The sequence below is a fragment of the Harmonia axyridis genome, chromosome 6, assembly GCF_914767665.1.
Source record: "Harmonia axyridis chromosome 6, icHarAxyr1.1, whole genome shotgun sequence".
In the NCBI taxonomy this organism is placed as follows: Eukaryota; Metazoa; Arthropoda; class Insecta; order Coleoptera; family Coccinellidae; genus Harmonia; species Harmonia axyridis.
Genome location: NC_059506.1, coordinates 9,963,778 through 9,987,366, shown reverse-complemented (window position 1 = coordinate 9,987,366; position 23,589 = coordinate 9,963,778). Strand labels below are relative to the sequence as shown.

The 23,589-nt window shown below is 34.2% G+C and overlaps 1 protein-coding gene across 1 annotated transcript in view; it reads left to right on the top strand.

Moving 5' to 3' along the window:
- LOC123681922 (leucine-rich repeat and guanylate kinase domain-containing protein-like) overlaps positions 1–22,784 on the top strand; it is a 214,417-nt gene extending 191,633 nt beyond the window's left edge. The window contains exons 13-14 of the mRNA XM_045620287.1: positions 21,201–21,370; positions 22,595–22,784. Coding sequence (XP_045476243.1) covers positions 21,201–21,370; positions 22,595–22,685 — 261 coding nt within the window. The 3' untranslated portion in view covers positions 22,686–22,784. The remainder of the gene's footprint in view (positions 1–21,200; positions 21,371–22,594) is intronic.
- Positions 22,785–23,589: the final 805 nt, after the last annotated feature.

Here is a 23,589-nt window from a genome sequence, read left to right as displayed (position 1 = left end):
CGTTTTTAAATTGGCATATGAACACTTTCATGACTTTGGTGTGCAATGCTCTAACGCTCTTGGCTAAAGGCAACAATGTATAATATATCCAAAGTCACTTGGAGGAAGCCAGAATATTTCAATAATACAAGGGTTGTCCGAATTTTCAAAAATTCTTTTGGAATTCATGAAAATATTGCTAAAAATACTCTCAAATAAACCCCGGTATTTAGCAAATCGTCTTGGAAACAAGAATGTCCCAATTTGATCTTATTGGCTGAATATTTCCCCTCGTATTCCCCATTCCACTTTGAAGGCGTTTCTGGTTACACTCATTGGCTGCATCTATCACTTCTTAATTACTTTCTAATAATTCGCATAGACCAGTGTGGTCCATAGGGGTATTATTGAAATGCATTTTTACGTAGTTTCAGTTCGTTGTGACTAATGCTTTTAATGATTTCGACTATGATGTTTGGCAAAATTCTATGGCTTATGTAAAAAAAGATGAATATTTCGCAATCAAATCTATTCCTCCATTTACGTTCAAAATCAGAATTGATATGACGGGTTCTGAAGAAAACGATTTCGCATCCTAAATATCTTCATTCCACTGAAGAAAAAATTTTTCAAAATGAGAACCAATAAATTTTTCATTACATTTTCTGATTTTAGCAATTTTATTACTGGTTTGAGAAATCATGTATAATAGGCATATGATCTTGAGGCTCTCTTATTTAGTACGTCAAATTAGCAGCTACGTAGCCAGGTCGAAAAATCAATCAAGTATTTTATAGAAAGTAGAAATATTTCACCATTTCCTGCCATCAGTCGGGACAGTTTCAATAATAGGTTACCTTTATCTTTGAATATTTATTCTGATTTTGTATACGAAAAATCTAAGAGTTATCGAGGAAAAACTTGAACTAAGGAAATACTACAATTTTCAACTCAGTGGAGTAGTCTATGACTTCCGGGAAACATAGAAACTAAAATCGAAATCATAATTGAAACTTCTATTGGTTTATGGCTTTTCAACCATCTTAACGAATAATTTATTACAATTAATAAAATTTCAACTTTTTAGTTTCTTCCTATGTTTTCTGGAAGTCATAGTCTACTCTATTCAATGAGAAATTGCAGTTTTCCTCAATCATCACTGGTTTTCCTCAATTCAAGTTTTTCCTCGATAACTCTTTAAGTATAGGATTTGCTTGAAATCCATCTCTTTTTATACGTGCGTAAAATTGACTGAATGAATAAGAAATAGGTTTTTTTCCAAAAAACTTTTTCATAAGATATCTATAAGAATCTCATTAACTCATGAACCTTTGAGCTTATACTCAAGTATTGCCATATTGCTGGAATTATCATCAACCAAGCTATCTGATAATGCAATAATATACTGGGTGTGCCGTGTGAAATAGGAAAATAGTACTTTGTTTCCGGTATGAAAGTAAATTGTGTAGATTTTCAGCAGAAAATTATTATTAGTTTACCATAATAGGCGTCTAATAGGCCATCGCGGTGAATCACCCTGTACATCATTATCATTTATTCTGCTTCCACTGCGGGACATAAATTTCGCCTTACAATAACGAAGAAATAAAATTCATTTGCATAATGCATAATGCAAGTTCGATATCTAACGCAAGCAGACGTGTGCAATTAGCTCCTCATAAAATTGAGGACTTCACTGCTTAATATTCAGAAAATTATATTATAAAAACAACTAAAGTGACTATACGTGATTAGTACATATGCACAAGTTGGAAAATTTCGTGAATATTTGTGAATAATAACTAAGTCGAAATTTATTGTTGCGATATCTCAGGCTGCAAGGTGTTACAGTGTTGCCAACATGGCTGAATTTTGCAAAAATTGTCGGAAAGGAGTGGCTGATGAAGACGAAGCAGTATTTTGTGATGGATGCGATCCTTGGATGCATCGTCTTTGTATAAATATGTCGCAGAGGACCTACGTACGAATAAGCAAGTCTTCCGAGAAATGGTTTTGTGATCCATGCATTCAGCAGCAAACGAACAAAACAGCTAAAAGGAACAAAAATAAGACAACATCATTCAATGTTGAACCTCCATGGTGAGCACATGCTAATAATCTCGACGTTTCTTGAGAATTTCTTAAAAAAAATGATTATTATTAAAATCAAAACTAGTATAGCGCTTCGGATTTCGAAGGAATGTCTAATCCAGAGGGAAGATCCTCACAGAAAAACCCGGAAGAATTCACTGAAGACAATGATTCATTCAAGAAACCAGCAAATCGCAAACGTAAGAAAAAAACACTAAAGAAAGATGACAACAAAAAAGTAAACGACAATAAAACTCCTGAGGCAGAAATCAGCCAGCCACATCTGGTCCCTGATAATTCAAACGATATCAGTATGGAAATAAATGACTCAACTTTACCACAACCAATTTCGATTACTAAAGGTCCACACACACAACAAGACAACTATGAAAACCGATCTCAAAACATCAAAACAACTACAAAGAACTTCTCAACAAGAATGAATGAAATAAACGACACCAATTATGAGCATCTATTCTATCTAACAGTAGATGAAAAAGTTATAAGAATTAAAATGTCAGACGAATGCATCAAAAAATTCCCAAACTCTGAAGACATAATAATTAAAACCAAAATTGGCTACAATTAAATCCAATCAAGAAAAGACGACAATCACTCAAGCAATGGAAAAAATGGTTACAGAGAAAATAATAATGAAATTCAAGGAAACTAAACCTTATATCAGAGGAAAAGTGAGAGCAGAACCACAACAAACGTTCTCAGTGGTGATAACAGGAGTGGAAAAATTTATTTAAGATGAGGACATCAGTAAACACTTGACAGAAATGAACCTGAAACATCGATTTTGCAAAAGAATAATATCAAGAGCATTCAGTACACCTACAACACATATTAGGATAATTACAGGCGAAGCTTCAACTTCCGAAAAACTTCTGAATGATGGAATGTTTTTCAAAAATAGACACTACCTGGTATATGCAAGTCACCCACCAGATCCTACACCAAGTCCATGCAGCAAATGCCATCAATTCGACCAAATCACCGAAAATTGTCAACAACAAATGAAGTGTAGCAAATGCCAAGGTACTCACAGGACTGCTAATTGCAGAACAAATCTTCCTCCAAAATGTAGTGCATGCTGATCGGAAGATCACCTTCCATGGTCGGCCAAATGCCCTAAACACCCCAAGAAGCCCACTGAAGGTATACCGAATGTAAGCATCAAACCGCTCAACCATAAAACACGAGAATTAGAAGATCTCCACAAAAAAAAAACCCTACCTGTCCTCGGAAAATTATTTGAAAAAATAATCAAGAAGAAACTTGAAGAACAACTTGAGAACCTTTTACCTAAGCATCAATTTGGCTTTCGCAGAAATAAATCCACTGTGCATCCCCTCACAATATTATGCTCCAATCTACAGAATGCTCAATTAAACAACAAAAAAACAGCTGCAGTGAGCAAAGATATCAAAAAAGCGTTCGATAGTATATGGACGAAGGGTTTACTCTATAAACTGTACAAGAAAAATACTCCAGCTTACCTTGTGCATTTCATCAAGTCTTATTTAGAGGACAGATAATTAAGAGTAAGAATAAATGACACATTTTCAGACTACTTCACTCCCATGAAAGGTACACCTCAAGGATCACCGCTTTCTCCACTCCTATTTTACGTGTAATGGACCACCTCCAGATGTCAACCAGTACAGGTTACAATATGCGGATGACGCAATGGCCATCTCTCATGAGAAAACACATAAAAGATGCTTGGAAAACCTGCAAACTCATATAAATTACATCACAGCATGGTTGGACAGATGGAAACTCAAAGTTAAGCAAGCGAAATTACAACTTAATTTCGCTTTTGTAATTTTCAATCACAAAATCCATGAAAATTCTCCAACTATCACCATAAAAAATTAAAAAGTTAAACCTTCACCATCCATAAAATACCTCGGAATCCATTTGGACAACAAAGCAAGCTTGAAACTGCACGCCAATATAACGAAGAGAAAAGCCATCAATAGAGCGAAACATTTCAAATGCCTAACATATAATGACCAAGGAATTGACATGAAAACGGCAACAAAAATCTATAAAACAATATGCAGGCCAATAATAGAGTATGGTCATCCTCTTTACGCGAATTGTAAAGAATCCTTATGGAAGATAATAGAAGTGGCTGAAACCTCATCGCTTAGGACTATCACAAAGTTGAGAAATCCAAGAAACCGCCTACTAATCCATCTAATAATGTCCTCTACAATTTAACAAAGGTAGTGCCAATCAGAGAACGCATCAAGAAGTTGAATGAAAGATTTGGTAGAAGATTGGAGGATGCAGATGACGTTCTTGTGCAGTTCCATTATGATCCAGTTAGCCAGAACATAGAAAATTTCCTACCTGCACCCTACTAGAAAAACTTAGAACCTTATGATTTATTCTATATATATATATACATATGTCTTTCTTTTTTTTTTATTTTGTAATCTGACTATTGTGATTTGAATCTCTTGGGCTGAAGGAGTAAGGTCAATTGCCTCAAATACAGTTATTTATTTATTTATTTAAGACAACAACACAGGGTACAGGTCAAAGTAAAGACTACACGTTGGCTGATGGTCAGGAATGTCCAAGTTAGATGATATGGACAAGAAATACAATGCACTCTTCATAAAGTACAACGAACTAATAAATAACTAATAAATCTCTTCAGTTAGAAGTGGCTGAAATAAAGAATATACTCAATGAACGAGAACAAAGAGATTTAGAGAATACTCTCATAGTTCACGGCGTACCCAGGGAGAATGATGAAAATGTTCAAGATATCGTCGAGAACCTGGTAACAAAATTAGAGGGGGAAATTCAGAGAGAAGTTCTGAGCGCCTATAAAGTTGTAAAAACTACTGGAAGAGCGGTACCGATCCGAATTATTATGGAAAACAAGTCAGATAAGATAAATATGATTAAAAGCTGTAATAAAATCAAACTTACGGCAAAAGCTCTAGGATACAAAACAGATGAAAAAGTATTCCTGAACCATGATTTGACTAAAGCAAATCGACAACTTCACAAGGAAGCTCGTGATTTCAAATACCAGAACGGATATAAATATCTGTGGATTAAGGAAGGTAATATTTTCCTTCGAAAGGATGAGAACTCTAAAATACTACTGGTTCGAGATTCAAATGATCTGGAAAACTAATAAAGTTATATAAAAGTTATTATAATAATATATAAATAATCGAAGAAAAATCACAACAGTACAATATTGATACATTTGCAAAACTAATTGATTTGATAACTGAGTGCAGGAGAGAGTGTGAATGTACGAGGAAAATTAAATGTCATTCTAATAATATGTGGGTAAACAATGAATTAATCGAACTCATTAAGAAACGTGATAAATTATATAGAAAAAGTCTAAGCATCCTCATTTAGAAAAAACAATTTAAGAGCTTAAAGGACGATGTAAGCAATAAAATCAGATCCTTGAAAAATCGGTATTTCAGATTGGAATGGGAGAAAGCTGGCAACGATGTAAAGAAACAATGGAGATACATAAACAAACTGCTTTCGAGGAAAAAGAAAACCATTCCGGGTATAAAAAAGTTATCGGTTGGCCACGATATCATAACAGATCGGGAAACTATATTTGACAATTTTAACAATTATTTCGCAAAGGTGGGAGAAAATATTGTCGGGGAGGTGGAAAATGAAATCGTTAGTAATGAACCAGTTTTAAATGTTAAAGAGATCGATAATTTGAATTCATTTGTTCTCACTCCAGTAACCGAGAAGGAAATCAATGATATTTTACTCAATTTGAAAAAGAATTTTGCACCTGATCACGATAAAATATCTATCAGAGATATATTGAATTTAAAGGATGACTTATTGCCAATTTTAACAAGGCTAGTTAATGCAATTCTTTCAAGTGGTAACTATCCTAGCGAATTGAAGATCAGTAAAATAACACCCATACATAAATCCGGAAAAACTGATGACTTAAATAATTACAGACCCATATCCGTTATCAGTACGTTCTCTAAAGTTTGTGAAACGGCCATAAAAAATAGAATGTTATCTTTCATTAAAAAGTATGTTGTGGTCGATCAAGACCAGTATGGATTTACAAAAAACAGTAATACTCTCAGTGCAACAGTTGATTTGATTAATGAAATGAAAAATATTTAATCAATTACCTACTTATATAAAATCTGTCAGTTCAATTGGCTAGTTAATGCAATTCTTTCAAGTGGTAACTATCCTAGCGAATTGAAGATCAGTAAAATAACACCCATACATAAATCCGGAAAAACTGATGACTTAAATAATTACAGACCCATATCCGTTATCAGTACGTTCTCTAAAGTTTGTGAAACGGCCATAAAAAATAGAATGTTATCTTTCATTAAAAAGTATGTTGTGGTCGATCAAGACCAGTATGGATTTACAAAAAACAGTAATACTCTCAGTGCAACAGTTGATTTGATTAATGAAATGAAAAATATTTAATCAATTACCTACTTCTATAAGTAATTTTCTGATTGAATGAGAGAATACTTAGAGTTGGTGTAATGTGATTTTGTTCGCTTTTTCAATAGAATGTTAAGTTGGCATTTTTGAAATTTGTCTTGATGTGGAACTGCGATTCCTCAAGCATCAGGTGTGTATGTACGAAATAAGATTTTATTTGCTAACAAAGACACTGGTTAATTTCAATGGAATTCTGTATCTACTATCCTCGATACCAGTTTAGGGTACTGTTTAGAGGATTGTGAATGTAAATTTTTTGTACTTGTATATTTTATTCAATAAATCATAAAAAAAAATTTCGGCAACGTAGCTGCTAGTTTGACGTAGAATATTGGATGTCAGTCAAAGATCTCAAGGTCATGCTCCTATTTTACCCTTATTTGTCTTATCTTCAGACAGAACATTTCCGAATTCATCTCAAACATTTTCGTGCTCTTATAATTTTATGCCACGATCAGTTCATGCTCGAGAATAAAGAATAATCAAATTATAACACCGTAGAATGACAGTATCATTTTTGATGTGACAGCAAAAGCTACTCACGTCACAAATTATCGGAAAGAATCAACATCTGAGTCCCATACATACGCAAAAATATTATTTTCAACTCAAGGGTTTGAAAAGTGTGCGCCTATGGTTTATGACTATTTTGCAATTATCTCTGGCCAAGCGTTTTTATAGACTAGTTCAAGTGACTTTGGATATACTATACTTCCCTATGGATGCCAAGGCACTCTGATAATGAATAAGCTGATAAACTTGTCGAAATGGCATCAAACCATCAAAAGTAACACCCGCCAGATCAAAACCCTCCTCTAGGATTGGAGAGAACCACTACACAACAGATATCCTGCAGTGGAAGATAAAAAATATAAAAACTTTCTGGATAAATACATCAAGCGCCATAACCTGCTGACATCAAGCAGCGAGGCAGTTGCCATGAGCTGTGGTTTGGATCATGTCAAGACTGCTGATACCTTAGATCATAGATAGACGGAACGGAAAGAAAACATTTGTGCTCGATCCCGAATACTAGGAAGTTTAGTGTCACCAATAACAGTGGAGCTAGCCGATTGTGTGTGCGAGCCATAGGCGTGGAGAATCCTGATTTGATTGTTGAATGCTTTATCAGGAATCCGTTTTTCATAACTTCACAATAGCTAAATCATCAAACTGAGAAAAACATTGACCCTCTTGAAACACGAAAGAATTTTTATAAATAAATCACATTGTAAACTACACTGCGCAAAAGAATTAACGCACAATATGGAAATCTCAAATTTCTTCTACAACTGAAGGTGTTCTCAATGATAATTATTTTTATCAGAATTATGCATGCATATGTTATCCACTTTCAACGTTTTTCTTCAATACAGATGTTTTTTCTCATCAGGAATAAAAAAAGATGAGATTATCAGATTTTGAATGTATTGGCTCCATTCTGAAATCAGTTGTTCTCGATCAATTCTAGTGATCAATAGTTTTTCTTTCGTTTGATTTTCTACACCCGATCGCTATGCAACGCGAAACACAATTTGACCCAAGAGGAATGTGCCCAAGCGGTAGTTTTGCGAGAAGAAGGGTGGACATACACAAGAATTGTAGAAAAGTTTTGAGTTTCCCATACAAGTGTGTCCAGAATGTTTCAGCGATTCAGGGAGACAGGTATGAATGTCCGAAGACCAGGACAGGGTAGACCACGGGTAACAACTGCCATTCAAGAACGGTACTTGAGAGTTTCTTCGTTGAGACAACGGTTTGCAACCGCTTGCCTCCTTCAAAATCAGCTTGAGCTAACTCATGGGGTGCAAATTAGCACTCAGACAATAAGAAATCGCCTCAGAGAATATGATTTGAAGCCTCGTGTCTTGGCAAGAGGCCCAGCTCTTACAGCAGCCCATCGAAGGGCGCGTTTGGATTTTGCGAGAGAGCATAACCATTGGGAAGAGGCTGATTGGGAAAGAGTTCTCTTCACAGATGAGCTAGATTCTGCCTCTACCGTTGTGATCGACGTCACTGCATAAAAGAGTCACCTCCATACACAAACTAACTAGTTTATCCATGATCACCATGTGCTAACGGTCTGTCAAACTGAACTAATATAAGCGGATATTGACAGTCAAGTCGGTTTGAGTATAAGCGTATTCGACTGGCTGCACCAATACGAATTAATTGCTCTCATCAAAAAACTGGTGTCATCGGCAAATTGTATTCCGGAGATTTGGGATCCGTCTTTCCTCCAAGGATCTTCCAGTACATCTGAAATGCAGGGTGTACTTATATCCCAATCACCTGCCATATCTTCAAATATGTTTTGGAGATCATTCACAAATAAAATGAAGATTAACGGACCAAGAATGCTCCCCTGGGGCACTCCCAGTTATGTGTCTTTCTCTCCAGATAGTTCTCGGAAACCTTTGTTGTCAACCACCACCACTTTGGTTCTCGATTCAAGATATGACTCAAATAAATTCAGAGCCATTCCCCTTATCCCATATAGCTCCATCTTCATGAGAACAAATTTATGACTGAAATGTTTTGGTGAATACTACTAATTGTCTTCGCAGATTTGGGGCTTTTTGTTTCCGCTTTAGATGCGAATCCTCTCCTACTTCATCATATCTTTGTGCCTGAAAAAATCAAATCTTTTGACACCCACTCCTGCTGGCCAAAAATCAGATTTGTACATCTCCTCCTTCTTGTTGAATGTTGCTGTTATTAAAAATCTTTTTGACATTTTTTCGCTCGACGGTATTTCCTTTACTGTAATTTCGTCATTTTGAAATCCTTGTTTCCTGGAAAGGCATTCTTTTATCATCTTCTCTGTAGTGTTTCTCTTCACTCTGTTTATGTAAAGCCATATCTTTTTCTCTTCTCCCGAGAATCCTTTCGAATTTTGTCCAGTGTCGATATTTTTTGGGTGTTTAGTTCGTGTTTTCCTTCGACGATTTACTTCTGTGTATTCGTCCAATTCGATTTGTTTATTTTGTGTTGTTCCATTGTTTTCGTTTATGTTTATTTTCTTTCTGCCAATTGGGGTTATATTATGGTCCCTAGAACTACCCGCCATAGAACTACTGGGTTGTATGTTCTTATCTGTCTGTTCGGAAACATTGCCCTGTGGTCCCTCTGTTGTCTAATCGTGGACACAGTCGTTTTAGCGTTTGTGAAGATTTCTGCTGGTTTATTGTTCGACGTAACCGTCCTTGGCTCATTGAACGTTCTGCTTGTGGTAGATGCGTTGTTTTCGATGATGTTTACACTTTTTTTTTTGGTTCTCCATTTTCCAGCATTCTAATCTTTTCCATGAGTAGGTTGTTATTATGCTTCAATATCTCATTTTTGCCTTAGTCTTAGAGTAATAGCATGGTTTTGTCAGTAAAAAGTCCACTGCTACAAACCTATCTGTTCTTGGTGATTATCTAGCAACAAAAATAAATAACGCCCAGATTGATATCATTTAATCTGGCAAAGGCATTTGACCGAGTCAACCACAAAGTTCTATTAAATAAATTAACATCTTTTGCTTTTGACAAAAACATGAAAAAATATATAGAATCATATCTTACGAATCATCCGAATACTGTGAAATTCAACAACAGCAAATCGAATTGCTTTGTCAGTACATCCGGAGTACCTCAAGGTTCAATCCTAGGACCTTTGCTTTTCACTCTGTTCATTAATGACATTAATGGTTACATAAAAGGTTCAAAATTCCTGCTATATGCAGATGACTTGAAAGCAAATCTAAGTATATATAAAACCGCTTGCACATATACGTCAAACTTTAAACGTAAAATCACAGCCCAAACGGGACCATCTAGAGCAAAAATGACAAGAATAAGACCCCCCTCAAAATCGTCTGGAGATCCCGGGAAAAATCCCAAACCTTCGATTCTCCCCGCGGTTTTCGAGTATACGGGGTGTTTCGGATCATTTTGACATTTCAAGTCCCATATTTCTGTGGTATCTGTGGACAATTTGGCTGTCAGTGTCATGTTAATAATAAATATTCCATTTCGATATATGAAAGTTCTTGAAAAAGTTTGCAGTTTCCAAAATTGTTATTCAATATTTAAATAAATGCCGACAGATAAAATGCAAAGTCTTCGGCGAATCGAAAATTCGATAGATATTTGTCAAAATTTGGAAATGAACATTTATATCATCGAATGCATTTTCCTCAATTCAGGTTTGTTTGAAGAGTTTGTATTATTTGGAATTAATTGGATGAATGTTACTTTATTTCAGGAATTTTTCGTTTATTTTCCACAAACTATAAAACTACATTCCCTTTCGTGAAAATTTGAATTTATTGCGACAGAAGATGGAACTACCAAAGAGAACAGAAGCTTCATTCATCAATTCAGTCTTGGATTGGAGTAAAAGTTGTGCTACTATGAAACAGTATTAAACAGATAGAAAAACTCCTTATAGATAATTCACAATTGGCTTTATTACTGGAAAAAAAGAGCCAAGTTAGTCAGATAACATTCAAAAGTTTCCATGTGTTTTTTGAATATCTAAAATATACACTTTTACGACAGAGGAGTGCAAAAATATAAGTGACCACTCCGTTTTTGAAGAATTTGAGTGCAGTGCTGTTGAATTTATAATGAATAAGTCAAATCTTTCATACTAATAATTTCAACGATATATACCCTGTTATATTATTTTCCGCTCAACTGAAACATGTATTAATAAACCTTGGAAATAAGAGACTCTCAAACTTATAACCTGATTTCTCAAAAAGGTTTCACTAAGATATTATAGGTAATTGCTTATGAGGTAACATAGGCCATGGGTATTTGAAAGGCAAGTCTATTCATTATGTCTCTTTTTAGTTGGTTTATTATAGCTATACTGAATATTTCTAAAAATAACATTCACTTTAGATGTGAATTAATTAAATTTGGACTTATGCATCATATCATATATGACTATGAAATTGAGAAAGATATATTCTTCTAAATTCCATTATAAGTCTTTTGAATAGTACTTTGAAGATATTGATTTCAATAACGTATGGAATATATCAGTTGAAATACTAGTCAAAATGTTACGACAGAAATAAATTTTGAAGGATCATTCAGTATATGAAAAATTTTAAAATGGCAGTCACTTTCGAAATTGGTATCAATTTTCCAGCAATTCAATGAAGGTATAAAATACTTTAAAAAGCAGACTATTTATTGAAAATTTCCATGTCATGAATGAATGATCAAATTTGTATAAAAATGTAGATACCTACCTATTTGTTCACTAAAGTTTCCAATCTTTTAATCGTTATGGAAATAGGTGCTATATGGCCATTTCAAAAATGCTATCCTACTGATTTATTCATTGCTTTTCATTTTGGTAGAAATTAAATTATTCATTGATTCAGATCCAAAGTTAACATTTGAAAAAATCAAGTCAGTGTAGATATCGAAACCCACTAATATGGGTCAATAGTATTGGCCGATACAATTTTAGTTCCGATTTCAAATACTCAGTTCCTTTTGACTGAAGTAAAAATTGAACAATGATCTTTGTATCTTGAAATGAGTTTTGCACTTTTCTAGTGTTCAACAATGAGATATTTATTAAATTGACTCAAGAAATTAACAGAGTATGCTATATCAGGACTAGTTAATACTGCTAAAGATGTTAATAAACCTATTAATTTCTTATATGGTTCATCATTACAACTCTCTTTTGTTGAATTAAAATTCCATTTAGTTTTCACATGTTCACAATCAGACATGTTGAATTATTGCAATACATATTTGAAGAATATAATCGATAGCGTTACTACCTTTTCCATAATTTCTAGTAATATTCATCCCTAATCATTTTTTAGCTTCCCCTTATTTCTTTATCATAAAATTTTCTATCAGAAAATTCATTCAGAATTAACATTAGTTAAAACAAAAAAGTCATCCACGTACAATGCAACAATAGTAAGCCAGTTATTTTTTGATTTATGTAAATACTATGATCAGTTGTTGATCTTTTGAAACTTATATCTATCAAAATTTTATTTACTATATAGGACATAAATTGCCCTGTTTAATTCACTTCTGAGTAAAACCCAGAGCCACAAGTCTCGTTCTATAACATAGCATCAATACAATCTTCAGATACTAAAAAACTCCTTAGTTCGTCAGGAATTTCCAATAGGTCTTTCAAATTGTTGCAATTATATTGTATTTCTTCACAAAATATGGAATAGAAGAATAATTTGCTGCTCAACTGAAAAATGTATTGATAAACCTTGGAAATGAGGGACTTCTTATAACCTGATTTCTCAGATATGGGTATCCGAAAGGTAGATCTATTATTCATTCTGCCTCTTTTCAGTTTGTTTATTACAGCTATACTGAATATTCCTAAAACAAAAATCTCACTGTAGGTCTTTTCATAGATCTTACCGAACGATTATGTAAATTCAATATTTGTCAAAACTGAAAATAAACATTGAATGCAATTTCTTTATTTCAGGTAGTATTTCTATTAATGAGTCAATTGAATAAATGTAACTTCATTTTAGGGCTCACAAGTAAATATCCAATGGAATGATAGCCCTTAAAATATATCTATTATTCATTTTGAATTGACTTACAAGAATATCAATATTTTCATCGGCAAGACATAAAATGACAAATTTTCTTTCAAAGTTGAAATTCAGAGAAAAATATGCTAATAATTGTCTATTGTAACTATTAAATAAACAAAAAAAAGGACCATAAAAAGGATTACAACTTAACTAATAAACATAAACTTTTTTTGTCAATTTTTCCTACCCAATCATCAATTAAATTTGGACTTATGCATCATACATGTCTCTATAAAGAAGAAATGTGCTAATTTAAAATCTTAATGTTGGGATTATATTATTATTCAATATTCTCTAAAAATTTTTTACAAACCTATAAGCATGAATATCTTTCTTGAAAGACAGACGCTCACATTTTGATTATTCATTTCTCCCAAATTCTTCAAAGAAAGAAATTGCCATTTCTGGAAAAATGAGATCTGAGAATTTGGTTGATATCGGTTATTTTTTATTCATTATTAAAGAATACAATATACGATTTATATTCGAACAAAATTTTAAGACATGCGTCTGAGTTTGACTGACAATTATGGTCATAGAGAAATCTTTGTTTATGGTTATGACTGCGTTCGGCAAATCCACACTAGGGATGGGCAAAGGTCAGAAAACTATCGATATCTATATATTGTATCGATATTTTCTGACACTATCGAAATGTATCGAAATATGTAAGAGTTAAATATCGATATATGTTGCTGTGATATTTTGGTGTGAGAAAAATCTGTTGATTTGAATAAAGTTTTTCTATCATAGAGGATAATAATAAGATTCAGTGGAAAACGACATATTTAGTAGTTTGCTTCCATTTTTATGGAGTATTTTGTCCTCCTGAACATTCATAGGGACATTGATGTTGACGAGGACGCTGTGATTACAAGGTTCTCAAAGGGTTCAAAGTTTTGAAGACCAAATTAAATTTTGTGATGTAGTTGCCAATTGTCTTCTTTTTTTCATATTAAACAATCTATTTTTTTTTAATTTCTACCTGAATGGTTAAAACCCTGATAAGTAAATAATGGTATTATAATACCATGTTGTTCAGCCAGGCCATGTGCTATTGATTGAAACAAGTGATAGTCCGTGGGAGCAACGTCTGGAGAATACGTCGGGTAGGGTTGTGGGGTAGGAATTCCCATTTTAACGTTTCCAAGTATATCTTGATTACTTTCGCAACATGGGGTCGAGCATTGTCATGCAGTAAAATCAATTCATATTCTCTCTCGTTGTATTGCGGCGGTTTATCTTTCAATGCTCGGTACAAACGCATTAATTGCGTTCGATAACGATCGCCTGTGATTCTTTCAGTCATAATACACTACGCCGAGCTGGTCCCACCAAATACTGAGCATGACCTTAGAACCGTGAATATTCGGTTTGGCCGTCGATGTGGAAGCATTGTCAGGATATCCTCATGATTTCATGCGCTTGGGATTATCGTAATGAACCCATTTTCGTCTCCAGTCCCAATCCGATGCAGAAACCCCTTCCCTCTTTGTCTTGCAAGCAGCTGTTCACAAGTAAATAAACGTCGTTCAAACACCTCGCGGCTTCAACTCGTACCGCACCCAATTTCCTTGTTTCTGAGTCATTCCTATGACTTTCAGGCGTTTTGAAATGGCTTTTAGTGTCACTCCTATTGATCCTACAATTATTGTTGCGTTTGACATGAATCTTGATCAATTATTGCCTCCAATTCTGCATCTTCAAAAAACTTCTCTCTTCCACCGCGATGCTGGTCTTCGAAATCAAAATCACCATTCTTGAAGCGTTGAAACCACTCATCTATTTCTTTATTTATTTAATCAAACGGAACAAGCCATTTTACAGATGTACCAGAAAATAACTAAACCTAGACATAAACAATATCGTTGGTACGTTCTTCCACCAATATCGTTCTCACTATAAATATTTGAAAGCATTCGATGAACCTCAGCCGCGGATTTTTTCATATTTTAGTAGAAAATTGAAACCTCCCGCAAATGACGAGAATTTGGCTCGTAAGCTAACATGGTTAGTCGTGAATAACTTTATGATGCAGACACAAATCGACTAACATGTCAATGGCGTTATGTTCACAAATACCTAAACTTATTGTATGACATCTACGATATATTTGTTTCTCTAATTCTGTGGTTACTCCGTTCATTCTTCCACATCTTGTGGAACAAAATCGTGCGAGAATATATCAGAAAAGCACAGTTTTCATGGTTATATTTCATTATTATATGTTGGTACTCCGAACTTTCCGCCACGGCTTTATCCGCCAATTCATCAATTTGCCTTAAAAAAATCAGTTCTGCCAACCAACATTTTTCAAGCCAAACATCACTAAATAATACTTATGGAAATATTTCATTAATTTCAATAAGAATGCAATGAATTAGAGAAAATAATATATAATACTCGAACAGAAGGCTCATTCTACCACTCGTTCATTCAAAAACTCGCCACTTCGTGGCTCGTTTTTGAATTTTGAACTCGTGGAAGAATATCAATGCCTTCTGCACTTGTATTATAAATAACTATTCTACTACCACTTACCGTTACAGCCATCTATTGCAAAACGGCAGACGCAAAGTTGTACGCCTTATATAAATATTCATATGAATATCTAAATATAAATATTTTTGAGAGGTAAGGCTTGATATCGGTATAATCTGGGATTTGGTCCCATAGAAATACTCGAAGCCCATAACGGTGAACCCCCTCAAAATTTAAGGCTAGGACCGCCCTTGATTTGTCGTCATGGAAAGTTATTTGCATCAAATATTTTCATGTGAACAAGGGCCAAACGGTATGTTCTAGGAAAAAAAATCATACAGAATTCCACCCTAGAATCAGCATAGTATACCGAGTGAATCGTCTGAAATCAGCTAACGATACAAGGTTTCCGAAAAAAATCTTTTATTTTCTAGAGGGATACCCAGTGAAGGATTTACCGGCATAGTGACGGGGTCCAAGGGGCGGAGCCCCTTCGGCGAGCAGAGCGAGTCTCAAAATAGAATCTCTGGATGATATAAGAAATCTTCAGTCAGTCATTGACGCCATTCTGAAATTCTGTGAGGATAATGATCTCTCGCTAAATGAATTCCAAATGCAAAATAGTGTCCTTCACTAGAAAGAAGGAAAGTTTACAGGGTAATTACACCATCAATGGTACCAAACTAGAAACCATTGATGGATCAAAGACTTGAGTGTAATTTTTACAAAAAATTTCCAATCCAATGAGCATATTACCAGGCTTAGTTCGGAATCATATAGGAAACATGGTTTCATGTTGAGATCTTGCAAGGATTTTGGGTACTCAACATGTATAATGCTTTTCAACTTGTATGTTTGATCTAAATTAGAGTACTGCTGCATCATTTGGAACCCTAAAACTGAAATATACTCTCAAATGCTGGAAAACATTCAAAAAAAGTTATTGAGATCATTGCACTTTAGAAGGTATGGAACATGCTGATATCTTATGAAAGCCAAAGAACCGACTTCAACGTCACATTGTTGGGCAAACGTCGTGAAAGAAATGAAGTGAAGATAATGTTCAAAACTGTTATCAAGAATTCCCCCATTGATAACTGCGTAGTTACTGCTAATGATTTCCTTAAAGTTTCTGAGATAGACCTACTGAATATCTCAAGAAACTTATTGATCTCCAAACTGTGATAATGAATTTAAAAAATTTAAAAATATTATATCGGATGAGTTGTTCCTATTTGTGTCCCTATTTTGTGTTATGTTTATGTCGTGTTGTATATTTTTGTATTTTATCTTGTTATAGGCACTTCTTATACTTTTTAAAGATATTTAGATTTGAGATTTTTAGGTATATTTCTTTCACACTGCTACATGTAATAAGATTATGTCTGTTTGTAACAGTATAAATCAATAAATATTTGTTGGTTAACTAGTATCATTAATTTTTGTGACAATTCAATTTTTACTTTCATTTGAATATAGTCAAACATTTCTCTACAAATAGAAATTAAAGTGTTAAAAGTTCAAAATCCATATTTGTAGAATTTGAACTTGTTCTCTTTCATTTTCATTTTGCCCATTTTGATAATCCTGTTTATATTGTCAACTCTGAAAAATACCAACCTCATTTTTTCATTCGCGAAAATTTACTATTTTGAATCAGATCGCTTCTATAAAGTTCTGGTGAACTTCTACTCTTACCCGTTCATAATGTTACAGATGTTTATGGGAACAATATTTATTCCGATTGAAAAACTTCACTTTCAACAGTTCCTACTGAAGTGCTCAGTGCTTAGTGCTCGAAATTTCGAATTACTTTTACAAAGTGCTTAGTAATCGCGAGTCTTTTGTGAAAATCGGTGCCTAGTGCTTGGTGCTCGAAGCCCTTTTTTTCGAGTGCTTAGTGCTCAAGCACTTTTTTTCAGTGCTCCTCACAGCTCTGGTTGCACTTGGGGGTTACTGCACCATCCTCGACGTCGTCATAGCCTATGTTTCGGGGTCCATCGACATGTCTAGAAGAGGTGTAAAGGTGAGATTTTCCTCACTTTATTCATCAGCATCAACGTCCTAGGTGTCAGACTGAGGGCTGTTTTAGCATGCTATGCCGACAAAGTGCTTGAATACTGCGGAGCACATCAGACCAGCCTTTCTACAATGGCCGCCAGTGGTGATGCACCAATGATGCCTATGCAGCGTAGTAAGCGGAGCTGTTTAGGTGTAGTATCCATTGTTGTGATGTTGAGAACCATCATCTGATACTGATCTGATACCACCATCTTCTTCTCATTATCAAAGGGTGCTGAGATGCTTTCGAACCCACTTATAGCGTGCAGGAAAGGATGTACTGGGCCCCATGTTTGAAAGAGTGGGGAAAAAACGATAGTTGGGTTGTTGCTTTTTCCACTTTTCTAGAAGTAGTTTCTTTCGAAAATCCAAAGCATTCAGCAACACTAGAAGATCAATGTCCTTCCCTGTAATGCCTACACTGTCGTACTCCTCGGAAACTGAGACAGCAGGCCGTACGTTCAAGGTCTTCTACTGCCAGCTTGACTTGGATTCTCTTGGTTTCCAGTTATTGCTACAAAAGTGCTTTTTGATGTAGTCCAAGTAGTTCTGTCAGACTATCTGGAATATAACTTCGCTTGACGTCGTCCAGGATCGGGTAGCAGGAGCCCTGCTTAAATCACATTGCAATTTTTGAGCACCGAAGTCAATTTCACTGGCAATTCCGAAGTATTTATTGCACAACTTCGTTTTTCGCTAATTTTTTCCATTTTGAAAAAATTCCTCTAATTCTGATCAGGTACATCTCGATTTTACAAAAATACAAAATTGTAGAGAAATGAATTCTCTACAATAAATTTCAATTCCAATTTTATTTTTCAACTAATTCCTGGTAAATATTTATTGATTGATAAAGGATTGATCTTGATAGGAATATAAAAAAAGTGATAACATGCCACGATAACATTGAAATAACTCAACTTCACAAAAACAGGCACTTAGCCAGAGCTACATCCCTTCCTCCTTTTGTTTGAGTATATCAATATTGATGAGTAATTACCATAATTACCATAGAACCGATCGAAATTGATAATTAGAAGGCCAAAACCTTCGTTTTCTGCCAATTTTTGTCATTTTGAGAAAATTCCTTTAATTTTGATAGGCTGTACCTCGGAACTATGAAGAATTTAATTCTCTACAACTTTGAAAATAAACGTTTTGGTAGAAAACGAATTAGGTCAGAAGTTATGAGCAAATACTGAAAAAAGGCCGAAAATGTTGAGGTTCATCGGTCCTCCGCAGGTTAGCACGGGTTCCTCGTGTTGAATAACTTGAAAAAGTCAACCACAACCCCCGAATAACCTTTAGAAGTTTCATTGAGTATATATCTACTGGACTAGATAGCTTGCCACGATAACATTGAAATAACTATATTTACAAAACAACCAGCTCTTATTCAAAGCTACCTCTCTCCTTATGTTTCAGTTTGTCGATATTGATGAGTGAATAATATATTTACTATAGAACCGATGGTAATTGATAGATGAAGGGCCAAAACTTTGTTTTTTTGCCAATTTTTGCCATTTTGAGAAAATTCCTCTAATTTTGATAGGCTGTATCTCGTATGAGATCTACGGAAAAGTTTGTGTATACACAATTGTGGAAAATTGAAGTTCTTCGGCCCTCCTCAGCACAGGATCCTCGAGTTGGATAGCTTGACATAGTCATGCCACAGCACCCCCGAAGATCCTTTAGAAGTTTCATTAAGTTCGGAATTTTTTCCAGGTATAATGTATTCATCTACTGGACTATTTCATTGCGAACCTGAATCCATCAATAAATTTGTTTTTGAGTAAAAATTACTGATTTTATGATCGTTACAAACTGTCCATCTTTTATGTCGGATCCTGTATAACCAAGTTCGGAATTCGATTAATTTGGATTACATTTTAGAACATATATACCATAGACGTATCATGGGATAATGGGTCTATGGTATATATATATATATATATATATATATATATATATATATATATATATATATATATATATATATATATATATATATATATATATATATATATATATATATATATATATAAATATATATATCGTGAATCTTTAAAGAGTAAAACTGAAATCCTTCTTATCAGTCGAATTCCCTTAAAGATTCACGATATTTATAGTACGACTGTTATCTGGAGACAATATAAATATATATATATATATACCTAATATGGTTGAAATTCGTAATTGCGATGAATAGGCAAAGTCTTGGTACTGAGAACAGAACACTACGTATTATTGAACGATTTCATTATTTGTCCTTATTTTGTTTCTATGTAGTTAACTTAGATTACTTGAAATAAATAAAAAAAGCTGAATATTTCAAAGAATTGTTCATGTAGGTAGAGTATTTTTGCTCTGTATATAATAAACAAGAAAATGTGGTGGCGACACTATACTAGGTGGGCAAATTTCGATGTTTTTGCACTTCAACTTTTGAATCAGAGATTTTATAAATAAAATCTCATATCCCACTCCCGTTCTTTTTTTCTGAGGAACTTACAAGAGTGGCAACCATTTCTGGTCACCTTCTTTTGTTTTCGAGTTATAAGCGAAAATTTGAAAAATGTCGATATCAGAAAAAAATTATATTTCCGCTAATACTGAAGATAGAGCTTTGGAATCGAAACATTAAACAGGCACTTTTTTTACGTAGAATCCTCTTTTTATCAGGATTTTCAATTACGAAGCTATGAATCGAAGTTATGTTTTTAAATGAGAAGATTAGATTTTTGCTAATTTATAAAATATACGATATCGTGTGGTTTGTATCAATATAAATAATACAAAATGGTCGCAGATCTTTTTTCATTTGTTGCACACAATATTTCTACGGTTTAAATTATTGTTGATAAGCGACATTCTGGAGACCTATAAAAAGAATGTTCTGATGCATCCATCAGTACATTAGTCAGTCATTACAACTGTATCTATTGAAACAGTCGATCATGAATCTTTTCGTTATTTCCGAATCCATTTTGAGATATGAAAATGAATAAAATATATAAGCTCTATCGTCAGTATAGGCGAAGATATAATTTTTTTTCGATTTCACCATTTTTCCAATATTCGCTTATAACTCGAAATCAACAGAAGTTAACCAAAAATGAATACTACTCATTTCGGTTTCTCAGAAAATGAGGACTTTTTCTATCTCCTCTGATTGAAAAGTTGTAGTGCTAAAAGATCGAAATTTGCCTTCCCTGTACATGTTATCTCAAATTTGATGGTCACTGAAAGCATCTCGCGAACTATAAGAAAAAAAAAATCCTCCGATATTTTATTTCGAAATAATGGGATAACAGAGAGCAGTTCAATAGATATCTTGATTCTTTCTCGAGTTACAGGGTTATTAGTGTTCGAAATATTTCGCTATATCTTTGTTACTGTTCGAGATATTCGAAAAATTCCAAAAGTTTTTTTTTCAGTAGTTTTCAAGGTTTATATTTTTTTTTCATAACAGTTCATTCATTTTCAGCTTTTCACAGATGATATGGATCATGCTTTGGATATTTTAACTGATGTATTGAAGTTGTGTGTTCAATCTTATCACATGCGATCTCCAGTCTGCCAGATGAAACATCACCCGAAAAAGCATCCCTTGGTTCGAAAACGTTTGGAACGATTACGCAGCATGATGAGTTCAAAGTAGGTATTTCATAATTCATGAAAATACAAACTGTTCAATATTTACAAAAATTCCGTCCCGTGGTGTTTCGACTTAACGAGAGTCCACTGTATATAGTTCGTAGGCATATTAACACTCGATTCTGGGATTAGTGGTTCCTCATTGCGGAGAATCTCCTGCTTTGGTGTCTTAGTGGTTTGAGCATTGGACCAGTTATTCGGAGGTTGCGGGTTCGAGTCCCGCTCGAGTAGGTACTTTTTCCAGAATTGAAAAAAATTCTGAATGCTGTGAAATTATTTTAATTCAACAATTTATTTTATCACATAGATGTTAAACCATTATTCATTCATTTATTAACGTTGATCAATCAGGAGATTTCTGGGTTTGGAGTTTTAGAATTCATTGAGCTGGGGAATGAATATTGATAAATCATGCAAGAAACTTTCGACAGCAATTTTTATAGTAAAGAGAATGAAGCAGATATCAACAACCGACATTGCCAAGTTCACGTTCTATTCGGCATCCCACAGCCTGGCAATATAAGGTATCTCTTATGGGGCCAAAGCATTCTCGCCCAATAAGTTCTCCTTCATCAGTAGAAGGCAATAAAGGCCATATACGGCATAAGGAGCACTGATAGTTGTAAAGATGTGTTTATGAATGAAAATATTCTGAACGTAGAAGCAGCGTTCATACTTGTCTGCTTAAATTATGTGCATGGTCATCAGGAAAACTTTTCAAGAAACTCAAAATTTCATGAGTACAACTAGCGAAATGAAAACAAGTTTTCCATTCCACGACTGAGAAGCAGAAGGGAACAGCGGGGTCCAAACTATATATGGCTGAAGCTCTACAATGGTCTCCCAGAAGATGTCAAGTGCTCATCACCGAGCGCTTTCAATATATTAACAAACTCGTTAAATTATTGATTTTCTTGACTACGAAGTCAATAGGGCTGTCAAGAAGATACTGCTCGAGAAGACAGTGTATAATATCAGTGAATTTCTCGGTTGATGTTTTAAATTGTGCTTTTGAATTTTCAGTCCTTTTTTTTGCGTTCATTCATACCTTTTGATTGAATTGACGGGCTATGTAACTCTTTGATGGTGATCACATATATTTTTCACATGAACTCGTGTACATTTTCTTGTATGAATGAATAGAACAGTATAGTATAGATAACAAGTGAATCAATCTTTGGCATTCATTCATTTTGCATTGATGCTTACTCCTTTTTTTTACAGAGGCATTGTTGCTAATGAAAGAAGAAACTGTTCAGGGCCTGATTTGGGTTTTCAGAATATAGAAGGAAAGTGTTACTTTTCTGGAAGTTAAGGAGATTTATCATTCATATTTGCCGAACAGATTATATTTATATTTTTCTGAAAGTTTTGTATGAGCAATAATTCATGAATATATATATATTCCAATTAATTCGTTCATTTGTTACAATTGTTGGAAAACTTTTGTAGGCAAACTACAATGCCCTTACAAGTACAACGCAGCATGATTAAATCTGTCGAACTGAAATTGAACTGAATATCTCACTCAAAAAAGCCCTATATATATATATATATATAAATATATATGTGTCTGAATTAAGTTAATTTCTTTATTGAGTTCGAGCGACACAATGCCGGGGCTTCATTTTTAAACTTGAATGCCTTGCCATATTGACCAACAACGTTCATTGGTCCAATAGCAACGATATGCAGTGTACTGTAGTCAATTTCTTTGTTATAATTAAATGCAGCTCTAAAGGGGTTAAACGCAACACTTCCATTTTGTTGGTTCCATCGATTCCGTTCAACTTCATTCAGCGTTTCACGTTGCTCATCAGTTTGACTTGCTCTTGTATTTCTTTGACTTGCAGCATTACGGGTTCTGCGACTTAAGTTTGTACTTCTAATTGCCGGCATTCTTAAAAACAAAAATTCAACTGAAAATAAGAAAAAAAACTATAGTACCTATTTTTTTGTGAAAGTATGAAAATGGTCTATGAAAACTTTCCAACACTATATCAATTTGACTAACCTTGTCGAACAAACACTTCAGAAAAAAAACACACACTACAAATTATCCTGTAGAAACCATCGTGAAGAATACACTAAGAAATGGTAAATGAATTATGTAGGTATCTTCTTATTATAACTCCGACCACAGACCAACTCCGACCGATATTCATCCGATCATTCTTTCTCGCTTGTTGGGCTCAACTTTTGGTTATGTACCCAGTCAC